This window comes from Phascolarctos cinereus, unplaced genomic scaffold, assembly GCF_003287225.1.
Source record: "Phascolarctos cinereus isolate Bilbo 61053 unplaced genomic scaffold, phaCin_HiC Scaffold_5;HRSCAF=322, whole genome shotgun sequence".
In the NCBI taxonomy this organism is placed as follows: Eukaryota; Metazoa; Chordata; class Mammalia; order Diprotodontia; family Phascolarctidae; genus Phascolarctos; species Phascolarctos cinereus.
The window spans coordinates 479,338,760-479,351,319 of NW_027555958.1; the positions used below are offsets into that span (position 1 = coordinate 479,338,760).

At 45.5% G+C, this 12,560-nt stretch overlaps 1 protein-coding gene across 3 annotated transcripts in view; it reads left to right on the forward strand.

Annotated features, from left to right (window-relative positions):
- AK5 (adenylate kinase 5) overlaps positions 1–12,560 on the forward strand; it is a 220,621-nt gene that overhangs the window by 140,691 nt on the left and 67,370 nt on the right. For all 3 annotated transcript variants that reach the window (XM_078156725.1, XM_020968537.2, XM_020968539.2), the window contains exon 8: positions 2,499–2,569. In XM_078156725.1, coding sequence (XP_078012851.1) covers positions 2,499–2,569 — 71 coding nt within the window. The remainder of the gene's footprint in view (positions 1–2,498; positions 2,570–12,560) is intronic.

Consider the following 12,560-nt stretch of genomic DNA (forward strand, 5'->3'; position numbering starts at 1 on the left):
GCAAGTCTCAGACCTGCCCTGGCTCAGTTCTTAACAAGGTCCCTGGCCTGCCCTGGCCTCCATTTCTAATTCTCTTCTCTTGGCTAACTAGGTGAGCTATTGCTCTCTGCAGGCTAGGCTCATTAATGACGATTAATCATCTGTACCACAGAGTTCTCATCACGAAAATTACAGTTTAAATTTGGTCCTGGAGGATTGTCACAAGCAGGTTAATGTAACCTGAAACCCTGGGTAAATGACTAAGAATCCTTATTCTGGGACAAAGATGATCCAGTGGGGGAAGGGAGACTCTTCAGATTTCAGGATCCCTTGGAGCCAAGAGTGGGGGAGGAGACCCTGGGGAAGTGAGAGGCCCCTCAGTGCTGGAGGGGGGGAGCAGGCAGGGCTGAGGTGGGGAGAGGCCCACAGGGTGGAGACTGGGTTAATCATCCTTGCTAAATAGGAGTTCAGTGCAGTTGTTTCTGCCTGGGAGGGCTGACAGCAAGGTCACCCTAGAACAGAGACCTAGTCATTCCACTCTGGTTATGGCTCTATCTGTATGAATACCTTCATTCAGCCCAGGTTCAACCCATAGCTTGGAGATCAAGGTACTCTATGTCCTGGCAACAGGCAAATTTGGCTCTCCCAGGTCATGAGCAGCTCATTCCCAAGGAGCCAGAATGAGAAATTTGGGCTAAATGTAAACTCTCTCTGACACACAAACCAAGAAAATTGTCCTCAGCAAGAAAACACCAAAAGAAGTCAACCTCTGGACAGTGTGGTGGGCAGAGTCCAAAAATACAGTGTTTAATTTGTGACATTTATTAAGCACCAACTGTGTGCAGAGTACCGTACTAGGGAAGGGAAAGATTCAAGCATTTTTAAATGTCAGGCACTGGACTAGGCCCTTTCCAGATACGATATGTCTTGCTAGATCTGCTAGGCATCTGGGATGATACAAAGGTAGATCTGATGCAGTCCCTGCCCTCATGGGGCTCATAATTGAATGAAGGGATAAGAGACAGGCAGAAATACCTGTTATAGATGATATTACACATGGAGTGCACTAGAGAGTCGTAAAACAAAGGTACGATGTCATGAGTGAAGAATCCCACATTTAGAACTTGAAGGACCTTTGAGATCTAGCCCAACCCTCTCATTTTACAGGTGAAGGAAGTAAGATGACTTGCCCAAGACCATGTAGCTTACATAAGTGGCAGAATCAGCATTTGAACCCAGGTCCCCAGACCCCAAATCTACTACTCTTTCCATTGTACCACCCTCCCTCCATGACTGGCGGTCATTCTGACCTTCTGGGGGAGGAGAGGGAAGGTCCAAGGGAGGAGGTGACCTTTCAATTGGACTTTGAAAAATGGGTAGGATTTCAAGAGAGAAAGAGAAAGAGGATACACCAAAGAGAGGGAAGGTCACTCCCCAGCCATTCCCAACCTCTGGGTATTGTCTTCCCAATTAGACTGTGAGCTCCATGGGGGCAGGGCCCATCTCTCTTTTTCACGTATCCCTAATGCCTGGTGCTTAATAAATGCTTCTTGACTGACTGACTGAACTCCAACCATTGTCTTCATCTATCTCCTACTGAAACTTTTTTCTGACCAGAGACTGAGAGCTAAGCGCAAGGCTCCAGATCACTGCCCAGCTTCACCACTGGGACATGAGCTTCTTGGGGAAGAGACTGTCTTTTTGTCTCTGTAGCCCCAGCATTTAGCATGGCACCTGTCACACAGTAGGTGCTTACTAAATGCTTCATCCTTTGGTCACTCATGCCTAAGTATAAGGAACATGCATGTTCAGTGGGCAGAGACGTCTGATTTGGCTAGAGTTTAAAAGGGTGGAGAGGGTCAATGGGAAAGCCCTACAAAGGTAGTATGGAGCCCCATTGTTTATCAGTAAGCTCATGGAGGCAGGGATTGTCTTGCTTTTGTATCTGTATTCCTGGTACTTAGCACAGTACTTGGCACATGGGAAGTAGTTAATATTGGCTTTTACATCCATCCATCCATCCATCCATCCATTCATCCATTCATTCATTCAGCTGCAAGGCTACCTGTCACATTTTCAGCGTGGGTTCCCAAGCTGAGTAGGCTGTTACGTGATTCCACTGCGGTCTCCACACCTTTCCCATTTGGCTGCTGCTGGAGGCATTCCCATCCTCCCCAGAAAAGGGGAAGCAACCCAGCCTGACCAGCCAACATCAAACAGAAATATGAAAATGGTTTCTCCACTTGTGCCAGTTGTAGAATTACCCTCAGACCAAGCTGGGTCTGTTGAGGGGGATGGGATGGGGGAGGGGGATCTCCCCTCATGGAGCTCTCTCTCTCCAAACACTCATCTATCAGTTCCCCATAGACAGTTTCTGCAGCTTTTCCTCAATTAACCAGACTTAATAAAAGCACGGACAGAAAGTGATCTCAAAAGTCACCTTCAGCACCTGGACAGAGGCAGATGCAGTCACAGATGTTTCCTGAAAAGGCACTAACCTCTCTTCCTTTCCTAACTAGGGCCAAGCGAATTTGACCTCTGTGTGGATGCTGGAGATGGGATCGAAGCGGGGTCTGACTTGGAGGACCAGGTAAGAGCAGCTTTCCAAGGCCATCCTTCATCTTGAACTGTTGGGATCTTAGCCCTGAGAAAGTTGCAAGGAGTTCTTAGCCTTCTTTGTGTCCCAGACTCTGGGAAACGTCTAACAACCAGCATGAGGAGGGGGATGCAGGAAATGGACACAAGACCCACTCTTAAGTTTAAGCTGCTTTGTGAACATTCTCCATCACTCTCAAGTCTAGACAATCAGCAGAGCAATGAATCAAGCCCTGACTTGCTGCGTTTCCTGAATTGTGAGGTACAGATGTTCACACTGAAAGATTCACAATTGTCTCTCCTGAGACAGCAACGAAGAGCTGGCTCCAGCACCCTGCCTACTTTGACCCTTGGGCAGTCAGTGAAGCCAGTGGACCCTCTCAGAATAATGCTTTTAAGGGCATAAAATAAAATGCAAAGGATTATGAAGGACATCAATTATACTGAAATAAGAATGTAATTTTTCCCATCCAAGTTCACAAGCTCCCTGAAGCCTAACCATACACTTCAGAATCCCTGATCTAATGACCACTCTTCTCTAGGCATGTTAACAACATTTTCTGTAGCTCTTTCCACCCATCACTTTGTAATCATTTGTGATTTGTTTATAGCTATAGCCAGAAATTATTCACACACCCTTAATAGCCTGTTTGGCCTATAATTGAGAAAGATGCACAGGTTTAAGACACGGGAAACAAAATTGAATTTTCTCAGCAAACAATTCTCCCAAGTCTCAATCTCTTGTCATGACCCATCAACCAACAATTATTTATTGGGCCCTTACTGGAGTGGCGAAGGAGAGAAGCATTAGCCAAAGAAGATCTGTGCATTTTGTGTTAGGATAAAGCAAGTTTGGCCTCTGAGAGCAGCCACTACCTAGGAATTTGGGGAGCCAAGATAAGTGGCACAGAGTGATTAGGACAGAGCAGCCTCTTTGTTGGGGAAGGGGTCTCCACCACGTGGTGGTAATATGGGGAGGAGGAGGAAGAGGGGTGAGATGGAAACCCTAGGATGCCAGAAGAAACCTGGGGGGCTGGTAGGGAACCTGGCAGAGTGGTAGCTTCCTATTTTCACTTGTTCTTCTTGATAACAAGGTGCTAAGCCCTAAAGATTCCATGATAGAAAGGACTCCAAGAGCTATTGTACCCTCTAAATTCAGTCCCTGGAGCAGAGCTCCCTCAACCCACTCTAGTTATGGCTCCAAAGCAGCTGAGTACAATAGTGTCTGAGTGTGGGGCTTAGAGCCCTGTGTTCAAATCCTGCCTCAGACACTTGCTTAACCTGGATGAACTGGGAAAATCCCTTAGCTGAAGTTGTGACATCTATAAAAAAACAAAGCCCCAATTCCAAGCACCTCACAGTGTTGTTGTAAGGATTTAATTGGATAATATTTGTAGAGGACTTTGAAAAAATGTAAAGTACTATGTAGATATTAGATATGATTATTATTCTCTGGGCCATTTTCACTTCATCTAAAGACCTCCTCTTGTTAGCCCCTTCCCTCTAAGCTCAATCCCAATTTATCCTGTCTTCACCTGTTTGTACTAAGTTGTCTGCAGGCTGTCTCCGCATTAGACTGGGAGCTTGTTGAGGGCAGGGACTATCTTTTACCTTTCTTTGTATCACTGCGGCTTAGCACAGTGCCTGGCACACAGTAGGTGCTTAATCAATGTTTGTTGACTTACTAACTTTTGCTTCCAGTAAAGCAAAACATCAAATGAATGGTCTGTTTTCCCTGGTGCTGCCAAAATCAGAAGCTTTCTACATTTTCATCAGGACTGCTTAGCACTGGCCAAATAAACGTTTTTCTTACTCTTTTTTCTAGTCTCATGCAAGGTTTGGTTACTTCAAGTGGTGCCCAAACATTATGCCTAGTTACATAGACTAATATTACTTCATCCATTTCAAAGGGCAAGAAGAGGATAGATTCAGAGAAAACTCATGGACTATGATAGTATGCAGTATGCAAATTAAAATTGAAGGTCATCCATGGGGTGGGTGTGAGCAGTCTGCACCACTACACCAACCCAAAATGGCACAGGAGAAGTGATGTTAGAGAAGTGATCATGGGAGAAATGTTGACCAGGTCAGGAAGTGGGCCAGCCAGGTGGCAGGAGTGAGGAGCCATGAGTAGAGAGCTCATGCGTCCATCCCCTTTCCATGCAAGGTCAGAAGCCTCAGAGGAAGGCTCCCAGGACACTGGGGAGCCCCGCCTACCAGGGAGGGCTTTGTAGGAAGACATGGACAAGAACTGCACAAGGCTGAGAGACCATAGACAGCTGTGCTCCTCACTACTGGAGGAAGGACAGACCCATAGTGCTGGGATCACAGGGCCATCAACCTACTGAAGCAAATCTGTGGTATTCACAGCATCACAGGATACAAGGGGTCTCAGTGGCCCTGGGGGCTGATCCATACATGAAGGGAATCCTCACCACAACATGCCAGATAAGTGGTCATGGGATCATGTATCTTAAGCTGGAAGGGACCTCTGAAGAGGTTCATCTAGTCCAACCTACACATTTTTTCCAAAAAAGAAACTGAGGCAAGGGTGGTCTAAACAATTTGCCCAAGATCATACAAGTAGCAAGTATAAAAGGTGAGATTTGAACCCAGAATATCTGACTTTGAGCCACCATACCACACTGCCTCTACTTGAAGACTGCTAAGAAGGGAGAGCCCACCACCTCCTATAGACAGACCACTGCACTCTTGGACAACTGTCATTGTTAGGAAGTCTTCCTTGGCATCAAGCCGACAATGGCCTCTGTGAACCATCCACCCACTGCTCCCAGTTCTTGTCCTGTGGGATCAAAAGGTCCAACTCTAATTGAGCTTACAGCCCTTGAAACTTTACTTAAAGACAACTTTCATGTCATCCCAAGAGTTCTCTTCTCCAGGCTAACCATACCCATAATCCTTATATGTCATGAACTCAGATTCCTTCCCCATCCTGGTTGCCTTCCTCTGGACACTCATCAGTTTACCTTTGTCCTTCTTAAATGGAGATGTGACTGCACAATGCTCCAGATGAGGTCTGAGGAGGGCAGAGTGCAGCAGGACCTGCCCCTCCCCAGAGCCTGACAGCTCTGCCCCTCAATACTGCCCAGACAACATTAGCTTTTTTGGCTGCCACACCCCACTGCTGATTCAGAATGAGCCCAAAGTCCACAAAAACGAACCACCTCCATGTCTGTTTCAAAAAAACCACTGTACCCCATCATAGACTTGTCAAGTTGGTCTCTTGTCCCCAGGGGCAACATTTCATATTTTTTCCACTGATATTCATCTTGTTAGATTGAGCCCAATGCTCCAGACTTGGATCCTGGCTGTGTTGGCTCCTGTATTAGCTAATCTTCCCTGCTTTGTGTCATATACAGATTTGATGATCACGCCTTCAATGCTCTTCTTTATATCATTGACAAAAATGTTAGTGCTGAGCCAAGCACAGATCCTCGTGGCAGACTACTGGAGACCTCCTGCCACACTAATCCTGAACCTTTAATAGCCCCTGGCCTCTCAGAATCCAGCTATCTAACCAGCTCTGAATGCGTCTTAGTGGTTTAATTTCCAATCCATCTTCTCCACGTGGATAGGATCAGATAATTTATCAAGAGCCTTGCTAAATAATGTCCAAGTTGTGACTTTGGGACCGAGAGAGAATCCTACTGAACCTGGTTGTTCCTCCAACCACGTCTGAAGATTGGGCAAGAGCAAATGATGGTGCGCTGTCCAGCCATGCTGAACTCAGAGGACGGGGCATGGGAGAAGTGCTGGAGATTGAACAGTCACCGACTTCAGAGAAGAGGCAAGGGCTGCCTGTGTGCTGGGATTCAGAGAGCGTACAAAGTTCCCCAAGTGCCTTCCCACCTCAGCCTTACCCAGTCCCTGAAATGCCCATGAAATAAAATACATGGGGTTGCAAAGGAAATGAATCGTACTGAAAAGTTATTTTTAAAAACCTTTTAAGTTCACAGACTCCAGGTTAAGAAGCCTTGCCATAGGGCTCACTTTCACAATCCAGGAAGGAAAATAGATAAGCGGGCTACCCTCATTATCCTTTGAGTGAGTGAGACAGACAGACAGACAGTCAGAGAGATCAACAGACAGACTGACAGACAGCACCAAAAAGTTCCCCATGATGTAAAAATGCCCCTTCTCCAGCAGAACAAGGACCTACTAGAGCGGTGCCTCTCTTTCCATGTAAGATAAAGCTAAGTACAAATATGAATTGTGCCACATTCTACCTGATGTCATTTGCTGCTACTTCATGATTAATGATGATGAAAATGGCTTTTCATGTAGCATCTTATGGTGGGGGGGGTTAACTCAGTGCTCAGAATATAGCTACCATTCAGCCTCTGCCTTATGTTTCTGTCTTGTAACTAAGAAACCTGGTGCAGACAAAGCCTCCAGACTCTGCCCAGAGATTCTAACTCCATTTCTTAGCTAGGATGATAGAAATCCTAATCAGATAAGTCAAAGGTGGGCAGGGAGTGCCAGGACAAGATACAGGCATCCTGCCTTCAGCTCAGAAGCCACAGGGTACTCTGGGGAGATTTCAGGAGGCTTATGGCAGGGGTGGGGAAACTATTGCATCTTTGTGTTCACTGTCCTTTAACTGAAATTTAGCATTGCCTTCACTCAGGAATGTGGGCAGCCAACCATAACAGCATTTGCAATGCCCATATATTGTTGCCAAGAGAAAGCACTGGCATTTTCATGCTACATTCCAGTTGTTGCAGAAGGTTGAAATAGCAATTATGCTCATCGCTGCTTTGAAATTACTTTAGTTATAGGACCTGCTGCTGGATCACACAGGAGCACAGTCTCCATATCTGGCAGATGGATTTCAATACTACTGGTTTCCTTTGTAATCCTGTGGATTTTATTTTATGCTTTTAAAAATGGGATTCTGAAAAGGTGTCCATAGGTTCTGCCAGACTGCTGCCAAAGGGTCCAGGACACAAAATAGGCTAAGAAACTCTTTCCCCAAAATATTTAAAGATTCCCCTCATGACTGAGCTCCATCTCACCTGCCCAACCTGAGTTCTTACTAACTAGTCTTCTTCACCTAGTCTACATTCTGCTGTCCTTCATCTATTCTACATGCTAACCAAACTGGGGTACTCCCTCCTCTGTTCTCAACCTTCCACTCTATGTCTCGGCTCATGCTATGTCCCATGCCAGTCTCTATTGATGTCCTTCCCTTTCATTAAGATCCGGGCTTAGTTGGGGCTTCCTCCATGGAGTTTTCCCTGACTACTCCCAGATGAAAGTGCCTTCTCCCTCATCACACTCCTCATAGCCCTCTGCCGGCACCAAGGTCTCCTTTGCATTGGCTTCACTTTTCCTTACATTGTTTGCATTTTGGAGCCTGCCTTTTCCTTCATTAGACTGTAAGCTCTCAGAGAGCTAGACTGGTGTCAGATCTGCCCATTCCTGACTGCTAGCACAGTGCCTTGAACCTAGACGAAATCATTCAATCAACAAGCATTTACTAATTGCCTCCTAAGTGCCAGGAACTAAAGTGGGCTCTGGTGATAAGAGAACCAAATGAATCAGTCTCCCCTCAGGCAACTTGCACTCTAGAAGAGGAAATGACACCTTCCTGGAGTGGTGGGTTCATTGAATTAAGGAGGATTAAATTCAGGCTCCTTTTTCTCATCATAAACCCACCTCCCCATCCTTATGCAAGCAAAACTCCCTGGTGCACAGACATTGCAGCCATCACTGTTCTCCTAAATTAGCTTTTGGACAGCCACCACTCACTGTTGACTCATCTTCAGACACAAGGCTTGCTCTCTATTTGGGAGTGGTTGTTTTTTAAGTTCTATTGATGTGTTTTGTTTTTACATTATATTTGCTGATCACCCCAAATCCAGGAGAGTTCTCTTTACCACAAAGCAAAATAATTAGGCAAAACTAACAATATAATGACCTCATCTGAAAGTGCATGCAATATTCCACATCTGTAGCACCCCCACTTCTCTATTTCAATTGGCTTTTTTAATTAGCAGATATCTATTTTCTCTCCTTCCCACTTCCCACAACATTGGGGGGGAAAGAGAGAGAGAAGAAAAACCAAGAACAAAGTCCTTGTAACAAGTATGCAGAATCAAGTCCAGCAGATCCCCTCGTTGGCTGCAGATAGAAATGCATGCACCTCATTCCGCATTCACTCAGCTCTCTGTATTGGACAGCATGTCTTTGCCACTGGGCTGTGGAATGGTGGTCATTGTGTTGATCATAGTTTGTCGAGCTTCCAAAGCTGGTTGTTTCTGCAACATTGTTCTATATTTTGTTCTCCTGGTTTTGCTCATTTTCCTTCTTTATCAGGTTATAAAAGTCTTCAAAATTATTTGGTTTTGTAATATTGAAGTTATCATATAAATTGTTCTTCTGACTCTGCCCACTCCGTTCTCCACTGATTCACAAAAGTCTTTCCATGTCTCTTTGAAATTCAATTCAATTCAACTAACATTTATTAAGCACCTAGTATGTGCCAGACACTGTGCTAAGCACACAAAAAGTGGCAAAAGACAATCCCTGCCCTCAAGTAGCTTACAATCTAATGGGGGAGACAACATGCAAACAAATATATACCAAGTGAGCTATATACAGGATAAATAGGAAATGATTAACAGAGAGAAGGCACTGGAATTAAGAGGGATTGGGAAAGGTTCCCTGTAGAAGGTGGGATTTTAGTTGGGACTTGAAGGAAGCCAGGGAGGTCAGTAGTCAGAACAGAGGAGGGAGAGCATACCAGGCATGGGGGACAGGCAGAGAGGATGCCAGGAGCCAAGAGATGGAGGGTCTTGTTCATGGAAGAACCAGGAAGCCAGCATGTCCCTGGATTAGAGTATTTTAGGGAGGGATGTGAAAGGAGACTGGAAAGGTAGGAGGGGGCTAGGTGGTGAAGGGCTTTGAATGTCAGGGCATTTTGTATTTGCTCCTGGAGAAGACAGGGAGCCCCAGGAGCTTATTGGGTAGGGGAATGAAATGGTCAGACCTGTGCTTGAGGAAAATCACTTTAGTACCTGAATGGAGGATGGACGTGGATGAGGAAGAGACTTGAGGTCCCTCCAGAGGCTATTAAAATACTCCAGGTGTGAGTTAATATGGGTCTGAACCTGGGGATGGCAATGTCAGAGGAGAGAAGGGGGTCTATTTGAAAGATGCTGCAAAGGGGAACTGGGTAGGATGGATCTGGAGGGTGAGAGAGAGTGAGAAATCCAGGGAGACTCCTAGGTTGGGAACTTGAGGAACTGGGATGATGGTGCTGCCCTCCACATTAACAGGGAAGGTAGGAAAGGCAGGGCTTGGGGAAAAGATTATAAGTTCTGTTTTGGACATGTTGGGTTTAAGATGTCTATTGGACATCCAGCTCGAGATGTCTGAAAGACAATCTGAGATGTGAGGCTGGAGGTCAGCAGAGAGATTGGGGCAGGACAGGTAGATTAGGGAATTGTCAGCATAGAGATGGTCAATAAATCTATGGGAGCTGATGAGATCACCAAAGAAGTAGGACAGAGGGAGAAGAGAAGAGGACCCAGGACAGAGCACTGTGGGATATCTATTATTAGAGGCCATGATCTGGAGAGGAAGCCAGCAAATGAGACAGAGAAGTGGTTAGAGAGGGAGGAGGAGAACCAGGAGAGAACAGTATCCCCAAAACCCAGGGGGCAGGAGAGGGCTACCAGGGACTACCCAGCTGGGTGTCTGATGTTCTGTGGAATCCCATGTCAGGCAGAGCTGCTGATGGAAAGTGGAGTTACCTGAGAAATCATTTCTCACAGCACAGTAGTGAACTCTATCCCATTCACACACCACAACTTAATCAGTCATTGCTTAATTGATGACATCCCTTTATTTCTAATTTTTTGCTACCACAAAAAGAGCTACTACAACTGTGTTTTGTGCACAGAGGATTTGTCTCATCTCTTTGCTCCTTTTGGCTATAGTCTTATCTATGCTGTGATAGGAGCAATATTATCTACCAGAGCTCACATCACCATAAAGATCGAACTGACTTTTCCTAAGGCCCCACCCCATGCACACTGACCTAGTTTCTCCTTAAATGGTATTAAAACTGTCCTGGGATTTGATTTGCTCAGGCACTGGCATTGCTGTGGCTTCCTACTCACGGGAGAGCATAACACAATATGATACACTCCTGAGCCAAACAAATCTCAAAGGCAGTTTCAATACCTTTTAAAGAAAAACTATCCTAACATGGGTGGGTGGGCACAGGGAGTAGGTGTCTTAGGAAAAGCTAGCCCAGTCACCATCAGAGTAAGGAAGCGGGACTTGGTAGATAATGTTGTGCCCACCACAGCAAGCCTCCCCCATCTTGTGCCTGTGAGGTCAATGTTCTGAGCCCAGGGGTTAATCAATCCCTATTAAAATCATCTGACCTGTCAATGTGACTCTAATCTAGTGCATAAGCAATCCCTCCTGACTTGTGTCATCCACCAATCAAAGAGCACTGATCAATGCTTCCTAGGCACCAGACACTGTTAGGTGTTGAGTACACAAAGACAAAAAAGTCCTTTTCCTGCAAGGAGCTTATGTTTGGTTGGAAGAGATAGTCAATCAAGAAATAGTTATTAAGTATCTACTACGTGCCAGGCACCATACTAAGTGGTGGGAATACAAATATGGGAGAGGAAAAAACCGATCCCTGTCCTGAAGAGAATGGGACAAGACAAATCACAAAAAGAAGCTAAGATGGGGTCAGGGAAGGAAGATGTGGGGCTTGATGGATCTCAGGGTGGTCACCTACTGTAAGGTGCAGTGGAGAAAGAAAGGAGAAAATGATCATACCAGACAGTCTCTATGCTTCCTTCCAGCACTGAACTTCTCAGATTAGTGCAAGGCAGCATGGGGCAGGCTTCAGAGTGAGCAAGATCTGGGTTCAAGTTCCATTCCTGACATGTACTTGCTGTATGACCCTGAGCAAAGTTAACCTCCATGTCCCAAGCAACTCTCTAAGAATTAAGTCCCAGAAAAAAAAAGAATTAAGTCACAGAGAAAGGGCCAGTCTGCACTGATGGAGAGAGTTTCCTCATCTGGGAATTCCCTGTACCAGTGAAATCAGTCTAGTTCTTATTCTCATGGGTAGGGAAAGGCAATGGGGATTTGCCCTGGGCACCGTAATTTAACTGGGTACAGACAGCACTTGTATTCCCAGCATAGAAACAAAGGAGTTTAGCACCTAGTTAGCAAAAACAGCTAAAATAGAAAGTTACCAGATGGGACTTGCTCCCTCCCACCACCAGCTGCACTCCAGGTGAGCCTTCTTCCCACTCCCACCCCACAGTCTCTATGTGTCCTGGTGTCTCTGTCCCCTATATACTCTCTCTCTCTCTCTCTCTCTCTCTCTCTCTCTCTCTCTCTCTCTCTCTCTCTCTCTCTCTCTCTCTCTCTCACTCACTCATAAAAAGATGCTTAGAGGGTCTGCTTCAGGCTGCTCACCATGAGCATGTTTTTTTGGAAGCTTATCCAGGGTATGAAAAAAAATGCCTGTTTACATCTTTAAATTTGGCAAAAACATGCATTTGAGTTCTTCCAACATGTTCTTAAAGCCCTAGCTGTCCCCAAAGGGAAGAAGCTTCAAATGTCACCATTTGGTAGCTTTTGAACTTGGGGTCTTCAGCAGAGTTGGGGCACACTGTAGCTTTCTGATGGGTCAATCAGACTTCCCTTCTGAGCCCCATATGGGCCAGATGGACAGGACCAGATGTAAGAACCACATTTGTCTTATATCCCCACATGGATACACGACAGAGTCAGTTTTCTGCCAACAGCAAAGGTGAAAGCAAGGGAAGAAAGAAGGGAAGAAGAAAATAGACAGAGGAGAAACAAGCTTTTCATTGAACATCTAAATTTAAAATCATCCATTACTGTTTTCAGCAGCTGGTCTATCCTCTTTGTCTTCAATAGCCTTTGGGAATTTGGGTTAACTGATTCTGAAAGCAGAAATG